The sequence below is a fragment of the Cicer arietinum genome, chromosome 7 (assembly GCF_000331145.2).
Source record: "Cicer arietinum cultivar CDC Frontier isolate Library 1 chromosome 7, Cicar.CDCFrontier_v2.0, whole genome shotgun sequence".
In the NCBI taxonomy this organism is placed as follows: Eukaryota; Viridiplantae; Streptophyta; class Magnoliopsida; order Fabales; family Fabaceae; genus Cicer; species Cicer arietinum.
Genome location: NC_021166.2, coordinates 56,665,129 through 56,686,527, shown reverse-complemented (window position 1 = coordinate 56,686,527; position 21,399 = coordinate 56,665,129). Strand labels below are relative to the sequence as shown.

The 21,399-nt window shown below is 34.7% G+C and overlaps 1 protein-coding gene across 3 annotated transcripts; it reads left to right on the top strand.

Moving 5' to 3' along the window:
• Positions 1-83: 83 nt before the first annotated feature.
• Positions 84-20,077, top strand: LOC101504972 (nuclear pore complex protein NUP107). Of its 3 annotated transcripts, none has more exons than XM_004510476.4 (24): positions 84-288; positions 995-1,353; positions 1,704-1,773; positions 3,063-3,178; positions 3,679-3,710; positions 3,794-3,919; positions 7,459-7,617; positions 8,249-8,341; positions 8,415-8,582; positions 8,752-8,847; positions 9,121-9,350; positions 9,429-9,486; positions 9,856-9,944; positions 10,488-10,619; positions 10,844-10,966; positions 14,574-14,672; positions 14,769-14,957; positions 15,207-15,381; positions 15,486-15,642; positions 15,799-15,998; positions 16,981-17,122; positions 18,704-18,864; positions 19,139-19,255; positions 19,765-20,077. In XM_004510476.4, the coding sequence occupies exons 1-24, from the start codon at positions 209-211 to the stop codon at positions 19,822-19,824; spliced, it is 3,231 nt and encodes a 1,076-aa protein (XP_004510533.1). In that variant the 5' UTR covers positions 84-208; the 3' UTR covers positions 19,825-20,077. The 3 variants fall into 3 exon arrangements, with proteins under 3 accessions (XP_004510533.1, XP_073219812.1, XP_004510534.1); XM_073363711.1 differs by having other exon boundaries at positions 140-288; positions 1,170-1,353; XM_004510477.4 differs by lacking the exons at positions 84-288; positions 995-1,353; positions 1,704-1,773; positions 3,063-3,178 and adding an exon at positions 3,215-3,351.
• Positions 20,078-21,399: the final 1,322 nt, after the last annotated feature.

Sequence of the window (21,399 nt, the reverse complement as noted above, 5' to 3'; positions counted from 1 at the left end):
AAACTAAAATGAAAAAAATAAAAAAATCGCATATTGTTAATTTTAATTTTTAATTTCGGCGTTGGAATGAGAAGAGAGGAGAGTAAAATTGACGCAATTGAAAAGGGTTTAACGAAAGACATAAAAGTAAGACGAAGCAGTACCTTCCCGCGCTGATACATCACTGCCAGTGTGGGGTTTTGGTTTTTAGGGTGAAAAAGAAATCACAATGGACGAAGAAATGGCAATGGATTCTCCTTTCTTCGACCCTCAAGACCTCACTACCAGAGAGAAGTTCCGTCGATACGGGTTCTCTTTCCCCCCGCTCACTGCCATATGAATCAAGCGTATCGGTTTTTGTTGATTTAGGGTTTTACTTTATTTCAACATTGAATATACTACTAGCTCTTAGCTTATAATGCTTCTGGTTACAGTCTCATAGGTTATGAATTATGGTAGCAATGTTTTTCTTTTTACTTCTTAATTTTGAAGCTGTGAAATTCCCTTAGATTTGTTATGGTTATTGAACTTTACTTGAATATTTTTTTGCAACATTTCAATTCATTTTGAGTGAGAGAACTTGATCATCTTATTTGATTGTATTTTGTAATGTTTTCAAAACTGGGTAGAAGATGGAACCGGTGAGACCTCCAGGTCATGGTTCAGTGCAAGCTTAGTTTTGCAGTGGGATTAACACAATCAAAGTGAGCTACCTAGATTTTGTAAAAGCAAAATCACGGTTGCTCATTGTGATTTTGCCAATCCCTCCGCGAAACCAAACACAGGCTCAATCAGTTTAAACACAACTGAAACCGATGACAATTAATAAAAATATTTAATAAGTAAAAGAGAAACCGGTTGAACCAATTCAGTCTAGTTCAATTAGACTGTATCAAACCAATCTTGGTTCCCGGTTCAACTAGTTGAACCTTGAACCAGCCAGTTTGGTATGTTTTTAAAAACATCAGTGTTTTGTAAATTTGTTTGGCAAATTTCTTTAATGCGGTTTTTGCAGGAAGAGGCATTCAACTTCAGGTGCCTCAGTCCAGCATGAAAACTCGGCATCAAAGCTATTTGAAACTGGGCTGTTTTATGATGGACAAAACATCCGTAGTCCTCCTAATGCCGCACTTGTTCTTGAAAATATTAAACAAGAGGTTGAGGGTTTTGATGCCGATTACTTTGAACAGAAGTCGCCGTATTCCTCTAGAAGGAGGTTATCTACTGATATTCACGGAGTCCCTGGCATGGATGCTGGTTTTGACTCTTTAAGCTATTCATTAAAGGCTTGCAAGCAAGAAGGTGACTTGTTTGGAGATGGTGCAGAAACAATCTTTAATTTGTTTGCCTCTCTATTTGATTGCTCCTTGAAAGGTACCACAAGTGTGTGTGTGTATATATTAATGTTATATTCCACGGTTCATAGAAAGATTTATGTCGTTCCTCTTCCTTTTACAGTTAAATTTGGATAAAAAATGTTCTTTTTCAAGCTTGAAATTCCACATGGTACTAGCATATTTTGCTTTTGTTTGTTTGAAATTTGCTGGAGCATAATGTATGACACTTTTAGGAGAAGACTTATTTTCCTGTTAGTAATAATACTTTAATCTAACAAAGGTAAAAGAAAATCATGGCTGTTTATCCTTGGTGCGAGTGCATTTTTTGTCTTTCTCACGGAAAAAAAGTAATAGTGTGATTTTGATTTTATTGCAATTCTTTTGCAGGACTGATGCCAATTCCTGATCTGATTCTAAGATTTGAGAATGAGTGTCGAAATGTTTCAGAATCTATCAGGTTTGTTTGCTATTAGTGTGTGTAACCATCTATATAGAAATTTTATCGTGCAAGCTTTCATGACATTTATGCACGAGTAACTTTATTACCTCATGATTGACATAAAGGCTCTATATCTTGACATTTATGTCTGTCATCTTGGGGATTGAGAGACCCGAAGTCATCCTTGCTTTCATTTTAGGCTGTTATAGCTTTGGATTTCGTTATTTGCTGATTTATTTGTTTATTGAGTAGTGAATTTTCTGTATGTTAAGTTTCGTATACCATAAAAATGAAGGAAACTATACGAGAAATGAGAATATCAGAGAGTTTCTGTTTTAATATGGGAAAATAAAACTGAATTGAATTACGTAACTGAATATACACAAGACTACATATAGAGATAGGAGGCAGTTGCAAACTGTTAAATACAGTGGCAACTAGTAAGACTTTGCTATGTCTTTCTGTACCAGTCTTGATGCACATCGTCTTGATCTCACTAACTTGACAAAGTAAATTGTTGCTGACATACATTTAATAAAAAATACAACTATTAAATCATACAACCCAGGTGATGAAGATTATATATTCATGAATTTTATTGCATATAGTAAAAACTCAAAACGAGGTATCTAGTGCCTATTTTCCATTTTTTCCTTAAAATTTACATTTAATTTGCAGAATCTCGCAAAATATTAGATTATATGGTAACATGTAAAAATCCATTTATTACTACTGTTCTTGGTCAAAATAGTTTTTCTAAGCAAGTAATTTTTTTCTGTTTCCAAAATTGAGGTTAAAGTAGTGTGGCTGAAGTCAATGAGCCTACAGCTCATTTGACGTTTAAGTTGCACGAGGGTATTATGGTGTACTGTAGGTACGTGAGTACATCTGTATATCTAAGGCATGACAATTTTTCCATAAACTTGATACACACTGGTTGTTCAATACTGCTGCTGTTTTGTAGCTATACTTATACAAAATATGGGCGATATAAGAGGACTGTATGGGTATTGTTACTTTGTAATGTAAAATCCTAGTTTACTGCAACTTAAAGTAGAAATTTTGCTGTGTTTGTCAGCACAGCTTCTTTTGTTTGCTATCTTGTTCATTTATCAGGATTCTTTGACCTCCTTGCTCGATTCTCTCATTGTCCTTAATAATTTCTTATTATACATTAGGGGAAAATGTTGGTTATCCTGAACTTATAAAACTACTCTGAGTGGTGGATAAACCGAATATTATAGTGTGTACTTGGATATTACAAAATTACTTTGATTGTATTATGATCCTAGGCTTTTCATCTATAGGTATGGCTTGAACGTAAGGCATCGGGTTGTTGAGGACAAATTAATGAGGCAGAAGGCTCAGCTCCTGCTTGATGAGGCGGCAACATGGTCTCTCTTGTGGTTCCTTTATGGGAAAGGAAATATATCACTATCCTTGGATGTTCAGTTTTTAAGGATTAATTATGTCTCCATCCTTGATTCTTCTGTGATGTCTGGTTTTTCATGTTTATTTCCTTCAGTACACTGACCCGTATCATACTCATTGACAAAATCAACGCTACTGATGTTTTGGCTTACTGTGCCGATCTTGGTACTTTTAAATTCAAAATATATTGAAAACTTAATATGGTTTGAATGCTCTCTCTATTTCAATCTTGAGATATAGTTTGCATGTTGGGAGATTTGTTAGTATTTACCATTAACTCACCACAAAGTTAAATAAATATCATAGTTTACTCCGGAGAATTTTTTTCCCCCTTATGCAAATGGAGACATGGAATGGAATAGAGTGGCTCTGCTGCTTAAGCCCATCTTCCCATACTTCAGTTCTCCTCTTTTTTTGGATTACTTTAGGTTCTCATACGTTGATCTTTTTTTTAAAACTATTTTATCTAACAGTTTTTCTTGTTTCTTTCAGTGACTGAAGAGATTTCTAAAGAGCAAATACAGGTAATGTGATGTACTTAATGTGCCCACAAACTCTCCCTCCAATCTATGGAATAAACTTATTGAAATCTATTCACTTCTCTCAGGTGTCAGAAACATCACATGTAGTGGCTTGCGAGTTTGCTGCCGAGGACCATACAGCTCAATTGTGCCTTAGGATAGTCCAGTGGTTAGAAGGTTTAGCTTCTAAAGCACTTGACTTGGAAGCAAAGGTATTTTTTCCTATATATTCTGCATGGAAAGTTGATTTGTTCACAAGTAGCGTGTTATTTTTGTTTTTTTGAATTACGAAAAAAGTACAATTTGATCAACCATGAAGTCTGTATGGTGCTGTTTCTGATAATTTGAATAAAATAAATTATTAAAAAGTTAGCAAGGAAATACGTCCAGACTGCAAAGAGTGGTGAAGATATAAAATCAGGAAATGAGAAAGTAAGCACAATGTTGCGACTATGACAATGTTAGAATGGACGAGTGGTCTCATAAGGCAAGATTGGATTATGAAAGAAATTGTTAAAGAAAAAGTTTGGGTAGCTCCCATCCCATTATAGAAACTGCGATAAAGTTGTTTTAGGTGGTCTTGGTGTGTGTGGAAAAGACCTCTAGAAGCATGGTAGACCAAATGGAGGATAATTTAATGGCTGGGGAGAGGGAGACAATTTAAAGATATGGAATTAAATGACTTAAGTAGGCATTGTCTATGATAGAAGGTTTTTGTTGAATGAGAGAAAACGAGAGAGGCATATGGTGAAACCGTGTGTTTAAACTATACAATGGAGTCAATTTTATATAGGCTCAACAATAATTACAAATCCTATAGAATAAATACAAATATCATAATATATTTTCAACACGCCCTCTCAAGCAAGAGCATATAATCATATGCACCTAGCTTGTTACATACATAACTGATTCAAGGACTTCTCAAGGATTTAGTGAAGACATATGCCAATTAATCATTGGAATTAACAAAGCAAGTGCTGATGTCGCCTAATTCGATCTTCTCCCTTACCGAGTGCCATTCTATCCCAATATGCTTGTTCCTTTCATGAAAAACAAGATTAGAGGCAATGTGCAATGTTGCTTGATTGTAACATATTAATTTCATTTGTGTTGCCTCTTCAAATTGAAGATCTTTGAGTAATTGTTTCAACCAAATGAGCTCATAAGCCACTAATGGCTAATGCCATGACCTTGTATTCAACTTCAGTAGTGGAACTTGCAACCACACTCTGTTTCGTACTCTTTAATGAGATCAAGTTTCGTCCAACAATACCAAATAGCTGGACTATTGTGTTAAATTTGCTAAACCAAGCTCAAGGAGACTGTTTAAGACCATAAAGGGACTTGTGAAGTCGATAAACCATGGTAGAAGACTCTCTCTGAGCAATATACCTAGGTGGTTGCTCCATATACACTTTTTCTTCAAAGTCGCCATTGCAAGAATGAATTTTTAATGTCAAGTTGGTGCATATGCCAGTGTTGGATGGCTGCAATAGAGAGGAGTCTAAAGGCCATCTTAGCCATAGATGAGAAAGTGTCATTGTAACCATAGCAAAAAAATCTGAGCGTACTCCTTTGCCACCAAGTGAGCTTGAAAGAGATCAATCTTACCATTTGGTACAACCTTCACTGTATAAAGCTAAGTAGCCCACGATAATCAGCTAAAGACTTCCTAGTGGGTAACAAAACTAGTTCCCAAGTACCACTATTTTGAAGTGCACGCATCTCAACAATCATTGCCTGCCTTTACTATGGGTGGGATAAAGCTTCAACTGGAGATTTGGAGTAGAAATCAAATACACAGACAAACAAATAGAGTGCAAAGGAGAAAGTCGACGATAACTCAAACCAATGTAATGGGGGTATGGGTTGCGAGTAGAACATATACCTTTACAAAGAGCAATGGGAAGATCAAGGGTCAAATATAGTAAAATAGGTGGTGCAGAGGAGAGTCTAGAATGACCTCATTATCAGGAATAGGTGCTTAGACATGCACAACAGAGGGTGTTTGATGAGGATGGTATGTCTGAAAATGTTGTACAACAAGAGGGTCCACAAGAGGTGTCTCAGGTCGGTTACTCCTTTTTGTTGAGGTGTATGAGCACTAGGGGTGTTCAGAAAAACCAAAAAACTGAACCAAACTGCTGAACTGAACCGAACTGGTTTTGAACTGAATTGATTTATAAAAATTGAGAACCGAACTGTTTTCGAACTGATTTTTTAAAACAAGAACTGAACCGAACCAAACCGGTTTTCAGTTTAAAAAACCGAACCGAACCGGTTTTTAATATGAAAAACTGAGCCGAACTGAACTGGTTTTTAATAAGTAATTAGGGGTAGTTATGTAAAATTTGGCCGATATGAACAAAAAAACTAAGTTAAACCGGTTCGGTTCAAAATAAAAAACCGGTTCACCATTTTGTAAAATCGGTTCGGTTCGATTTTTTAAACTGGAAACTGATTCGGTTCATTTTTTCGAATTGAAAGTCAGTTCGGTTCAATTTTCAAACAGTTCTAGTTTAGAACTGAATTTTGCCCACCCCTAATGAGCACAAGATGATTGGTGAAGAATGCTGTTAGAGGACATAAAATTTTGAAATTGATGAGACAAATCCTCACAAGCATTATCACTGCAAAAAGTGCGAATGAACACTCCAAATTGAATTTTAATTTCCTTATAAAATTGCTAAAAATAGAGAACAATTCATACCTGTTTTTCATTAAAAATAACGACATACAACAAAAATCTTCAATAAATCTAACAAAATATCTATTATAAAAAGTGGAAATAGTACGAGAAGGAAACTTTGGTTAGATTCATCGATAGTATCTAGACTCAAAAATTATAATATATTTTTAACAATTATAGCGTTAGATTCATAGATGCTATTCCACCAAGCGGGGAAAAAACTTTGGTTGTCGTTGTAAGTATATAATAAAAAGTTACATAACATCACACGTGTTGCATTATGTCTGAAGTCTGCTTTCATTGCCATCTGCCCCTAAGTGCCTTACTTGTGAGACAACGTTGGGCTAGATATTTGACCTAAGTTGACTTATGTAAGGCTTGAATAGTCTTTACCTTTCGAGCTGGTTTTGTTAGATTGAGTTAGGCCTAAGATCCAAATTATAAGATGGTATCAGAGTCTATCTTTTATCTTTTGTTGGGCTGCCTTCATCGTTTTCGTCCAAGCTTCTAGTGCATAACTCTGGGTGTGGGGGTGTGTTTAGTCCCACATTGCCGAGAAATATGTTATAAGTATGGCATATAATTTTATAAGGTGTGGGCATTCCTCATCTTACAAACCAATTGGTTTTGTAGGGTTAAGTTAGTCCTAAAACCTGGTTCTTTAAACACTGCACATGTTAGTACTTGTTTGGTGTATGTTTTTACTTATGTTTGGAGTATGTCTACTCTAGAATACATTTTTACTTTTGTAGGGTTGTGTTAGACCTAAATCCCAAATTTTAGAAACTGTGCTGGTTAGTGCTTGTAAGTTGTTTAGAGTAGTCTAGACATATATAGGGTACACTAAAAAACCGAGTCCATCTATATATACCATCTTTGAGTATCAACAAGTTGCAATTTTGGTCTTTTAAAAAATAAATAAAGGGAAAAGGTGAATATTTTCTCAAATAAAACCAGTTTCATCCCCATGTCTTCCTCTTTATTGTTTTTCCTTGTTTGCATCCATATTTTTGTTTGATTGAACATTAACTGTTTTGGGTTTCCTCTACATTTATGCAGGTGCGTGGATCTCATGTTGGTAGTTATCTCCCCAGTAGCGGTGTCTGGCATCATACTCAACGTCACCTTAAGAAAGGAAATTCTGACAGGAACATTGTTCATCACCTTGACTTTGATGCTCCAACTCGTGAAAATGCAAATATTTTGCCCGATGACAAAGTACTTCACACTCCATTATGTTGCAATTCTTTTACAGATATGTCTTGGTGGTACCAGTAATCTGTATAATGAATATGCTAGTCTATATGACTTGTGTATTTAACATTAGAATTATTGAATTTTAAATTCTAAAGAGTTAAATATATTTTTAGTCCCTATAAAATCACGACCTTTCAAGTTTAGTCCCTACATAAATTTTATTCAATTTTAGTCCCTCTTGGAACTAAAAAGATAGTCCTTACAAAAGAAAAATAGGAACTAAATTTAGTAAAATTTATGTAGGGATTACACTTGAAAGGTTGTTATTTTATAAAGATTAAAAATATATTTAACCCTAATCTAAATAGGCATAATTGTTACATGCAAAGTTGCATAAGATGTCGTATAGTTGGTTAATGAAATTTAATCGCCCATGTATGCTCACCAATAGATAATTTGCAACCAGTTACCCATCAATGTTTAAGGGTAGATGATAAGTTTCAAGAGCCTGCACTTGCAACTGGATGTGGTTTTCTGATATAGTTTTTGTTTTGTTATGATTAAATAAATAGACGTGTGAGTCTATCTCTCTATTGGCACTCTAGTCCTATAAAATCTAAAATGTTGTCGACGTATTTCTTTTTGGGTACAGAAACAAGATGAATCTCTTCTAGAAGATGTATGGACTCTTTTAAGGGCTGGAAGGTTAGAAGAGGCATGTGAACTTTGCCGGTCTGCTGGACAGGTGAGCATAACTTTGAAAGATAAGTTTATGGACTTCGTAATTCAACAATTAACATCTATATATTTTTTTGTAGCCATGGAGAGCTTCATCTCTGTGTCCTTTTGGAGGATTGAACCTATTTCCTTCTGTTGAAGCTCTGGTAAAGAATGGTAAAAATAGGACTTTGCAAGCAGTTGAATTTGAAAGTGGCATTGGTCATCAGTGGCATCTTTGGAAATGGGCTTCCTATTGCGCATCAGAGGTAGTGGGAATAATGTTACACTGATTGAACAATGCTGTTGTTATTCGATTCGTGTTAACTTATTTATTGACTAATATACCCTCCTATCCATATTTTCCTTATTTTCAAAATTATTTTTGTTATTATTTATAAAAAGTAAAAATTTCCTATTTGGTCCCCTATTTTGCAGAAAACAGCAGAGCTAGGTGGGAAATATGAAGCAGCTGTGTACGCAGCCCAATGCAGCAACCTCAAACGGATGCTTCCACTCTGCACAGACTGGGAGGTATCTTTTTCTATAATTTATTTATTGCAAAAGTTTCCATCCATTTATGCAAAATCCCTTGAAAAAATGCCTTTGAGATTCATACTTATATTTTGTGTATGTGATATGGCAACGAGATAGTTAAACTAAATGAAGTAGAGTGTTTATGTGGTAGAAGTTGTTAGGCTTAATTGTCAGATTCTAATTTGTATAACTTCATAAAATCTGTAAATGTAGTATTCTTTTTATAATCCCACATTCTTGTTGGATACTTGAACTTTTTAACATTTGCAGTCAGCATGCTGGGCAATGGCAAAGTCTTGGCTAGGTGTGCAGGTAGACTTGGAAGTCACTCGTTCACTGCCAGGAGGAGTTGATCAACATAGAACTTTTCGAGATTTAATTGACGAAAGTCCTGGGCATGTTGATGGTTCCTTTGATAATGGACCTGAAAATTGGCCAATTCAAGTTTTGAATCAACAACCACGACAACTTTCATCTCTTCTGCAAAAGCTTCATTCGGGGTAGCTGTTCAATTCTTATCACAAATGTAGCTTTTTTGTGTTGTTGTCTATTACAGATATGTTTTGTTTCTATTCTAGGGAAATAATCCATGAAACTGTTACCCGACAATGCAAGGAGCAACACCGACAAATTCAGGTATTTCTATAAAAACATTCTTTTTTCTTTTTTGGAGTTTCTTATCATTGTTTTTTGTAATAGTTTTTCATATTCGAACAAGCGTTTTGGCTATAATCATAAAAAAACTTAGAAAGTAAAGGAATGAGTAGTTGGGTCTTTCAATTCAAAATATGATGCAAACGTGAAACGGTTCATGATGAGAAAGAGCCTTTTACTCAAAAGATGTGAACTTTAGCTATTCTGTTTCCAATTTATGTAAAGTTAGGAAAATAAATGATTCAACCTTTTTGGGTACAGAGATAGTAAAAATAAACTTTTTCATTCTCTTTATCTTTCTATATTTATGTATGTATGCTACTGATGCCCTCAGTTGTACGTTGCTGACAGATGACCTTAATGCTAGGGGACATACCACGTGTGCTAGACCTTATATGGTCATGGATAGCACCTTTGGAAGATGATCAGAATGTATTTAGGTAAGTTTTTACTAGTTCTCTTTCCCATATTCATATCTCTGTTTTTTCCAATGGACATGTAAACGTCTTTTGTGGCAACATATTTTATATGTTCATTCCAATAACTTCTCAAATAGGGTCCTGCAATGCCACATTTAGAGATGGCAAGGATGATGTGAATAAGGTTCAGGATAGGAAATAAGGCTGTAGTTACTCTACACACATGGGAGGTGGGTAGGAAGGCAAAGAATTGTAGGGAATTGTATATGGAAAATGAGGAAGACTGGAAAGAGAGAAGGGAAGCAAAAACTGTGAAGGTCTGGGAGGAGAGGCTAGCAGATTTTTGAAGTGCTACCATCTCCTTTCTTTCATTTTCAGTTTATGAAAGTTTTACTTGTACAGAGTTCCCCCATGCTGATATCTCCATAGTATTAGACTATCAGTGAAGGAGAGCAGAGTATCTTAGTGATTTTTATTAAAATTATACCTGGTTTTTAGTTTCTTTTCAGATGACTTTCTAGTTGGTGGAAACCAGTTGACCAAATTTTCTGTGCCTTCTCACAGGCCTCATGGAGATCCTCAGATGATACGATTTGGTGCGCATCTAGTCGTTGTGCTTAGATATTTACTTGGTGAGGAAATGGAGGGTGCTTTCAGGGACAAGATTCTGACAGTTGGTGATCATATTTTACACATGTAAGTAATTTATATGAAGTTCTTCAGTCCATGTTTCTTCACTAATTATATTAGGGGGACAAACTTGACAAAATATTAAAACGGTGGCTCTGTCCTTAGCAGATTTCCTAATTCTTTTGTATTATTGCACAACTTACTATTATGTGTTAGAGCTGAATAATTATATGTATTGAATGAAATTTTCCTTCAACTATATTGATTGATTGAATTCAAAAAAAAATTAGGTATGCCCAATTTCTGTTTTCAAAGGAGCATGAAGAGTTGGTGGGCATATATGCTTCGCAGCTTGCACCTCACCGTTGCATAGACCTCTTTGTTCACATGATGGAACTTAGGCTGAACAGCAGGTATAATCGATTATCTCACTCTGTCCACCCTTTTTTTATGCAATAATCATGTGACTCTCTGATGGCGAATCTGTTACAGTTTTGTTGATGTTATTGTAATCTCTAATTTATATGAAGTTGTATCTGATGGAGAATCTGTCTCACCTGGGCCTCCAATAAAGTTCTGCCACAATAGGCAGAAAAGGAACAAGGGTAGTTTGGGAAATAAGGGAAATGAATGGACGAATATTATATATTAACAAGGGCAAGTTGGTTTGATAGGTCATATTATCCAGGAATCATCAACGTGTATCTATTATATTTTAGCATTCTTAGATAATTAAATTACTTAAATAAGGCCATGATATGAAACCCACACAAGGATAAGAAAACAAGCATGCACCATAAAAGAACTTGATAAAAAAGTATGGACTGCTAATATACATTATCCAAATGCATCAATCCAAACACAACACTTGTGTATATGTTAGGACTTAGATGAGTAGAGTTAGTTAATAATAATAGTTGGTTAATGAGTTAGTTGAGGTTGTTATAAGGTTATTTGTATATAAATAGGGAGGTTAGGGAGTTAGAGGGATATCATTGAATATTGTAATGAGAATAAAGTATTCTCTATTGTGAAGGGGAAAAACCCTTCGAGGAGAGATTTCTCTCCTAGTTCTTAATAAAAGTGTTCTTTCCTAGGAATCCAATTTTTGGATTCCTAACAATTGGTCCAACCTGCCGGATCTCAAGGGAGTGCCAGTGTACATGGAAATGGAGGATTGGTGGGCTAAGAAGGCAGAGCTGCCCAACTTTTCAGGGACCGATCCTGTTGGGTGGGTTGCAAAGGCTGAAAGGTTCTTTGTGGAGCATGAAATTCATGGATTCGATAAAGTGCAGTGGGCGTTCATGAGCTTAGATCCTTAGATACTGTTTGGTTTTGTTCTTGGGATCAAGAAAACCCAAATCCAACTTGGGAATCTTTTTCAACCAATCTGATAAAAATATTTGGCAATCAAGAACTAGAAATCAACGTCAACAAGGGAGTGAAAGAGGCTGAGGAAGAAACCGTAGCAGCAAAAGCAGTAAACCCGATGTGTAATGCAAGTGGTGTTGCTGCCCAGGATCCAATCAAGAATTTGCTTTTGGAAATCCAAAATGGCAAGAAAATTCAAGAAACAGAAGCATCTTCATTCATTGAGGACAGCACTAAGACCAACTACGTATGGGGAGACGATGAAGAGGACAAAGATACACCAACACCTTCTTGGATCAAGAAGGTGGAGACACCAGAGCAGAAACAAGGAATGGGCAGCGATCACATTATTAGCGATATGAGGAAGAGTGACGAAAAGGTTTATGACAATGGATCATTTTCAGAATCAGAAGAAGCAGAATTGCAACTTCTTTGTGGTATTCTAAGAAATCCGATTCCGCCACCACCATAGAAGCAACCAAACTCAGTCAAAGGTATTGGCTCTGCAGAGAAACTCAGATTAGCCTATGTGAAGAACCAAGATCCTGCCCAACTTCAAATTTTCAAGCCATTGTCACGTAGTATAGCAGCAAAAGATGTGTTGTTAACTAAACATTGGCCCAAATCCCCAATGTCCACCGTCAGAACCACCAGACCTGGGTGGTAATATGGGGTGCGTAAAACATTCTATCAGCAAGATAAAACGGAGTCAAGGTGGCATAGTGGGTGTTGCATGTAGGAAGATGCGGAAGGTGGGGTCGATTACTAAGTTTTTGAGATTGGGCCACTATGGGACCTTAATGAAGCTGACCCCTATAGTGAAAGTGTGCAAGTCCAACACAATAAAGGTGGCTTTATTCCTTTTCGATGTGGAACATATGCAACTGTGCAGAATAACTAAGTTAATCCAGGGAGTGGCAGAAAAGGAGATTGTGGTGAAGGAGTCGTTCTCCTTACAATTGTGGATCCAGGTGGCAGCAATACAAATGAGAGTAATAGCTCCTTACTTTGGTGGGATACAGGTGTCCATAATCTAAATGAGAGCATGTTGCAAGAGGGTGCTAGCACCCCAATTTTAATGAGTATATGGAAGGGAAAAGGGAAGCCAATGCATGTTATCAAATATTACACCTACAAGAATATAGTAGATGTCAACCTTGAGGACAAGATTGTTTTGAAAAGGGGTGTATTGTTAGGACTTAGATAAAGGAAAGTTAGCTAGTAGAAATAGTTAATTGGTTGAAGTTGTTGTAATAGTTATACTATTATGTTGGTTAGTTGGTGGTTAATGATCATTTCTCTCTCTTATCCTAAGTGTACATGGAACTTATAAATAAAGGTTTCATCCCTTGTGAAAGTATCTTTCTCAAATTTAGAAATTGAGCGGTGTAAACAATTGTAGGAGCGTATCCGCTTTTGTTTATCATTTTCTTTCAATTAATAAAAATCAGGGATGGATAATGCTCTGTCACTATTGAGTTCTATCAAGGAGCCTAACAATATGGTTAAGAACCCAAGAATTGGACTCCTAAGAAAGAACACTTTTATTAAGAATTAGGAAATAAATTTCTCCTCCAAGGGTTTCCCCTTCACAATAGAGAATACTTTATTCACAATTACAATATTCAATTATATCTCTTTAACCTCCCTATTTATATACAAATAGCCTTATAACAACCTCAAGTAACTCATTAACTAACTATTATTATTAATTAACTCTACTAATCTAAGTCCTAACAATACATCCTTCCTCAAAACAACCCTGTCCTCAAGGTTGCAGTAAACAAAAAATTCATGTAGGTGTAGTACTAGGTAATAATGCACGACGCTAATTCAGTCCATGTGTCTAAAATAAAGGCGGCTAGGGTTTATGCGGAAGCAAGACTCTCAAAGATCGAGAGCTCTGATACCATCTCAAGAATTAGAGTAAAAATATATTTATTGAATTGAAAATATGTTGACAATACATTTGATATATATATATATATACTAGATTACTAAACAACCACATTCTATTAGTGCTCATATATAACTAAATCCCTATTAAGACTCATATATAACTAAATCCCTACTAGCATTCCTATTCAACTGAATCTCTATACTTGAGGGATATTAAACATAAACATATTTTGACATTAATAAAAGTGTTCTTTCTTAGGAATCCAATTCTTGGGTTCCTAACAATTGGTCCAAACTGCCGGATCTCGAGGGAGTGCCAGTGTACATGGAATTAGAGGATCATGGTTTTCAAACGAGTTAACTCCAAACTGTTCTAGTTTATTAATATATGTATCAAATTTGAGTCAACTTGGTTATAAAATTGTTTGTATAAACTGTGGTAAACTTGCTTAGACTCGAGTTTGAGGTTGATTATATGAGTGTTAGAAGGGATTAATTCAAGATAAAATTTGATGGGATTAGTTCGATGAATTTATAAGGGGAAGTGAGGGCCGGTGGTTCATTCATGGAATGATGTTTTTATAGAAATGAGCAAGTGCTTGGTTGTGAAAAAGGAAACCTTTATAAAGGGGATACCCTTGGAGGAGATAACTTTCTCTTTGTTCTTTTCATATACTTTCAAGCATTTTCTTTTCTCTATTTCCATTGTGGCTTCTTAACTGATTCTATGATGTTTGTTTCATTCAACAGCGTACATGTCAAATACAAGATATTCCTTTCTGCTATGGAATATTTACCATTTTTTTCTATGGACGAATCTAAGGGTAGTTTTGAAGACATTATTGAGAGGTACCTATGCTTTATTTATATTATATATGAAATTTTACTCATAAAGATGTCCAGGTACATATGATGCTTTTTCCTTTCATAATCTATTTGGAGCAGAGTTTTGTTGAGATCTCGAGAGATCAAGATTGGAAAATATGATGACCTGTCGGATGTTGCAGAACAGCACAGACTGCAGAGTCTTCAAAAAGCTAAAGTCATCCAGTGGCTTTGCTTCACACCACCGTCAACAATTACTAATGTCAAAGATGTTAGTAAAAAACTTCTTCTCCGAGCTTTGATACATAGGTAAGTAAGTAGTGCATCTTAGGAGTGTTTGCCCTGTCACCCTCTAATTGTTGTACAAAAGTGTTGAGTGCATATTTGGAGCATCTATATTTGAATTTAGAACTATTAAATTAGAACCTGGTCTTTTCAGTCTTCCTGTTGGCTGTTAGTGCACATATTTTTTACTTTTTTGAGAAATATAATGCATTTTTGCCATTCTAGTTTAATTTCCACTCATTCTGTATTAACCTTTTTCCCCCTTCCATATAGCAATGTACTCTTCAGGGAGTTTGCCTTGATTTCTATGTGGAGAGTACCGGCAATGCCTATAGGTGCCCACACAGCTCTTGGTTTTCTTGCCGAGCCCTTGAAACAGCTTGCAGAAACTCTTGAGACCTCTGAGGATTATAATGTTTTTGAGGATCTGAGGGAGTTCGAAGAATGGGTATGCTGAATTACACTTGCCCAATTTAGTTATTAAACTTTACTCGCATCATTTCTTGATTGACAATAGTACTTAATATTTAAATTCACTCTGCATTTTACTAGCGCGAGTATTACTCCTGTGATGCAACCTACCGCAATTGGCTTAAAATTGAATTGGAGAATGCAGAAGTTCCTGTCTCTGAACTGTCACTAGAGGAAAAGGATAGGGCTATTTCAGCAGCCAAGGAAACACTGACTGCGTCTCTTTCACTGCTAGAAAGTAAGTTTAGTTTACAACCTTGCATAAATCAAGCTATGTGGAAAATGTCCAAAACATTTTAGCAATGCATCAATCATGAAACTTTTGTTTGCATGTTTTTTAAAATAGCTAGTTAGTTGACATGATAGCCACTTATTTGTGATTCTCTTTATATAGGAAGAGAAACACCGTGGTTGGCTTCTGTTGATAATGTATATGAATCAGCTGAACCTGTTTTCCTTGAACTTCGTGCAACTGCAATGCTCTGCTTGCCATCTGGAGATTGTTTGTGTCCAGATGCTACTGTATGCACCACACTGATGAGTGCCCTCTACTCTTCTATTGGTGATGAGGTTGTCTTAAATCGACAGCTAAAGGTATGTATGTTCAACAATTGAAGGCTTAAGCCTGCAAATATCATTATAAGGGTGGTTTGTCTCAAATTGGCAGCTAATTCATTAGTAAGCTTTCGCTTGAGGGGGGAGTGTTAGAATAAGAAGAAAATTACTATTATTATTATTGTTGTTGTTGTTGTTGTTGTTGTTGTTATTGTCTCTTTATTTAGAGTATTTTGGATATACTCGAAAGGGTGGTTTCCATTTTTTTTTTTTTTTTTGTATTTTACATTTTTTTTATTATTTAATTAGGATTTATTACTTACTTTGTATTTAGTATCACATCCTTCACAACAATATCATGAAATATTTCGCATCACATCCTTTACAATAATATCAATATAACTTTATCCCAACGAATTCCATATTTTTCCATCTAATCCACCCCTATTTCTAAACAACTGCCTAGGATGCATCATTCTCCTTTCTCAATTTCAGTAGTCACAAGCAGAACTCCAAAAGAGTCCATAAATACTTAGTTATCTTAAAACATTTATGTAAGGTTGAAAATATGGCCTTAAAAATGTGTGCATTTCTTCCTACCAGATAAAAAAGAGAAACATATTTCTATTTCAATGGCTATATTATTTTGATGATTTCCTTCTATTTCTGAGACTTTTGCTTATATTTCTTCATCTTCTAATGAATGAGCTTTGTGGTTCTTTTAAAAAACTAATAAAGAGGGGATTTGTGAAAGATAAGAGACAGGATTTTCTATAAACTATAAGAATGAATGCTTTATTGCTTTAAGAGGAGAGAAAATTTACCAAAGAGCTGATGAGACAGTTCAAAGATTTGCTTGGACCAGAAATCAGTTGTGTTTAATGACAATATATATCTAATTGGTCATATCTTGTGACGATATATGGACTGGGTTTACCAAGCTTACTCTTTCTATGTTATCTTATCCTCGTACATAATTCATCGATATCTTCTGCTTTGCTTACAGTCTAATATTTTGCAGGTGAACGTCTCTATATCTTCAAGGGACAATTATTGCATTGATATTGTTCTTCGTTGCTTAGCAATAGCTGGTGATGGACTTGGACCACAGGATTTCAATGACGGTGGCATTCTTAGCACCATTATGGCTGCTGGTTTTAAAGGTAACAATTGTTTAAAATAAGATTAGGATCCATGTAAATAGGATTGTCATATCATATCTTATCATATCTTGTAAATAGGAATATCATATCATGTTATTAAACTAATATATGGCATTAATTGGGGTAGCTATGCTGCTAAGGGCAAAGGAAGACCGAGAAAAATATAGATGAAACTATTAAGAATTGGAGGTAAACAATATGGATAAAAATATGATATATGATAGAATATTATGACATTGTTGATCTATGTAGACAACTCCACTTAGTGGGATAAGACCTGGCTGTTATGTATGGTATTAATTGTGTTTCACTTGGATATGAATGGGTGGGATTTTTGTATAAAACTTCATATAGCAATATGAGCCTCTCATTTTAGTCCATTGAAGTGTTTTTGCAAGAATATGCTTTATTTAGGTCTTTGCTTTCCTTGGGCCAAATTTCGGTTTCTAGCTTTGGTGGCTTTGCTTAATTTTTATGACAATATGCAATCTTTCTCATGAATTTGTTGGAGCATAAAACATTTTAAGGAGGTTCCTATGGCTCCGTGGCTGATCTATGGTAAGATTAGGAGATTGACTTCTATTAGATGCCAAGCACCATGTTTTAAGAGAGTTGCAAAGTAAGTTATGCTATGGAAAAAATGATTTTTTTTGTCAAGCAAAACTCAATTAAAATCTGAAGCATGGTTTTTTTTTTGTCAGTTGTGTACATCTACGATTAGATTAGGCAATTGGCTTCTATTTGATTTAAAGCAACATTATTTAAGAGTTTCCCAAATATAGAGCATGGAATACTGTCAAAATCTGGAGCATGGTTTTTCATGCTTTTTCTTTCTTCAGTTGTTGTGCATCCTATTAATGGGATATAAGGTCCTTAGTGTTGGAGTCCTTATCTTTTTCTTCAGTTGTAGTGCATCCTATTAATGGGGTATAAGGTCCTTAGTGTTGGAGTCCTTATCTTTAAGTTTAATTTGGTGCTGTGCATTACCTCTCTCAGAATACTAGTTCCCGTCACGAGGAGTGTCACTCTTTGCATCTAAGCTTGTTTTGTCCTAGGCTAGAATTTTCCGTTCATCACTCATCCCTCCTAGAATGAGAAGTTGAAGTTAAAAGTATAAAACCACTCCTTGGTCTTCCGAGTCTGTTCTATGTAAGATTTTGGGAAAAAAGTGTATTGTTAACATTGTATTAGAGATCCCTTCTGACTAAGCCATAGCTTGATTGTCATCACTTCTATTCCTCGTTACTATATTAAATTTCTCTGGAAGGTGTAATCATTCTATCGTTTAACTTGTTTCTGTCCTAAAGGACTGTTGCATGAGGGGATGTATAAGAAATGTAAAATCATTCTTAGGCTTAACACCTAACTAAAGCTTATGGGATGAACTGGTCGTTGAGAAAACTTTCAGATGGGGAAAAGGTGTTTTCTGATTTGACAATTATTGGTGTACGCTGATTATTATATTTTGTTTCTTATATAGAAGGATAGCTCACACAACTTTGAGCTTGAGTTACTATAAAAGACCTACCTGTGTGAAAAATAATTAGAAGATCCGGTAAGTTTGTTTACTTCCTATTGTAGGTGAACTTCCTCGGTTTCAGGCTGGAGTTACAATGGAAATATCCCGATTGGATGCTTGGTATTCTGACAAAGACGGCAGATTAGAGTTCCCCGCAACATACATTGTGAAAGGACTTTGTCGTAGGTGCTGTCTCCCAGAAGTCATTCTTCGATGCATGCAAGTAAGTCAAGAGATGGCATTAAAATATAATTTTATCTTTGTGAGAAAAATTGCTAAAATGAATTCTTGAAACAAAATTCAATTTAAGAACATCTAACCTCTCAAGAGTAGTTGGTTAATCAAATTTTCCTCATTGACTACTCTGGACTTCGTTGATTACTTGAGTGGTTAATTATTTCTAAACTGAATGTGTACGAAGAAATTTAGACAAGAAAATGTTCCCTTTTCTGAAATTTTCACCGATTTGTTATGCGCAACTTTTGTCTTGTCAACAGGTTTCTGTTTCTCTCATGGGATCAGGAGTCCTACCAGATTCCCATGATAATTTGATTGAACTAGTTGGCAGTCCTGAAACTCGTCTTCTTGACTTGTTTAGTCAACAACAATTACAGGCAAGATACTATTTATTCTTCTCAGAGAAATATTAAACTTAATGCTGCGTGTTTATCCTAGTTTATACCATTTTTGAGCAGTCACGACACGAGACCTTCTTTTAAGTATTGACTTCTCATTTCTCACAAACACAGATCCTACACTCAAGTTAGATACTTTTGCCATTTTTTTTCTTTTAAGTATTGACTTCTCATTTCTCACAAACACAGATCCTACACTCATGTTAGATACTTTTGCCATTTTTTTTCAAATGTTATCGAGACACCTAATAATAATAATAATGTCTTATTGATTTCATGATCACAAGGTGCAAAATACTTTTAGGATAATACCACCATAACCCTTAGTTATCCATATATCTCAATTTAGGCATGCACTTCAGTGTTTGAGTCTCATGGTTATGTTCATGAATAATATTGGAGGGGGTGGGTATGTTAGTTGGCAAGGAAAAATAGCCTTTATTTTGTCAAATTGGGGGCTGACTAGATGTTTGCCATTTCACTTGTAGGAGTTTTTATTGTTTGAGAGGGAATACTCAATCAGCCAAATGGAGCTTACACAGGAATGATTATTGCCCATTCAGAACTTGATCCAGTGCTACAATTTTCGAAGGATAGAATGTTTTTTTAAAACGATTGCATTTTGCTATTTATGTAGTTATTGTTGTTTTTAGTAGTAAAGTGGGGGGATGATCATATCTTGTGAAATTTTGTTTACTTCGTTCTTTAAAAAATATTTCTTATTTGTATATAATGTCTTATTTGAATCAGAAATTATTTGTTTATCTACTTACTATCAACGTGTCCTTGATTTTTTTTTTCTTTACATCCGTACTATATTAGTTAGCCCTTAACCCTATTAAGCATGAACATGGATATATAAATATAAAGTGAATAATATCAATAATTAATCATCAAATAAATTGTTATTTTGTTTATATGTATGGCTAATCATGAGTGATTATAACATCAACTATTAATTTATTTACTTTATCAACTTTTTACTTCAGATGAGTCAAATCCATAAATATATACGCTATTTGATTTGAATATAAGCAACAAAAAAGTATATTTTTGTGGTCTAAATATAAACAAAAGTTAATTAATTATAACAAATTTAATGCAAGGGTTCTTATAATATATTTTTATTAATTTATATATATATTTTTTTTATCACTTTGAATAAATTAAATGAGATTAACTACTTAACCTTTCTTAAAGAATTAGTGTGAGATTTTTTATTTTTATTTTTTTTATATATGAGATTAGAATAGTAAATTTTTGTTTAATTTTAATAACTTTTTTTTCTTTAATTTTAATTTTACATCTAATTAAATGTAAAAGTTTCGTTGGTCTCCGTGAATTGTAATTATTTTTATTAGTGTTGTCTGAATATTAAATTCTATCTTAACTCTAGCGAGCCTTTGAGACTCAATTCACCTAAATTTAGTTATATATTTATTTTTTATATAAAAGAACAATTCTAATTTAAATCTACTGTCTTTTTAAGGATATTCTATAAGAAAAATAAAGGAGTATATTCTATCCTCGCCTTCTTCTCTTCCCCCTACATAGTGGTTTAAATTTTGAACCAAATGATACAATTCGTCAATCACGTGCTCAATCACAGAGGATAAATATAAACATTTGAGGATAAATATAAACATTTATGTAATGATTTATTCATCCAACAAATTGAACAAATTTCTAAAGATTCAAGATAAAAACATGTACCATCCCACTTCCTTTGTCACATGAGCATCAGCTCGAGTTCAAATCCTAATTGAAACAATTTTTAACTAAATTTTACTTATTTTTTGGTTGAACTTTGGATTAATAAGAACTCTTCCCTTAAAATCAAAAGGTTAAGACAAAAAAAGATAAACAATGAAGAACATTAAGAAGATCTAGACTACATTGACAATGAAGACCATGGATACTTACTCATGGTTGTGAGGGGGGAAGCCGAGTTGTATTCATGGCCTACTTATTACATAATGCGTGAACAAGAATAATTTTAGTTATACTCCTTCCTTTTGGTACTTATTACCTCTAGTGTGAGCAATGCATTTTTAATTTTTTAATTGAATAATGATTCTTTAACAAGTATTTTTTAGGAAGAAGAATGCCAATAACATAATATT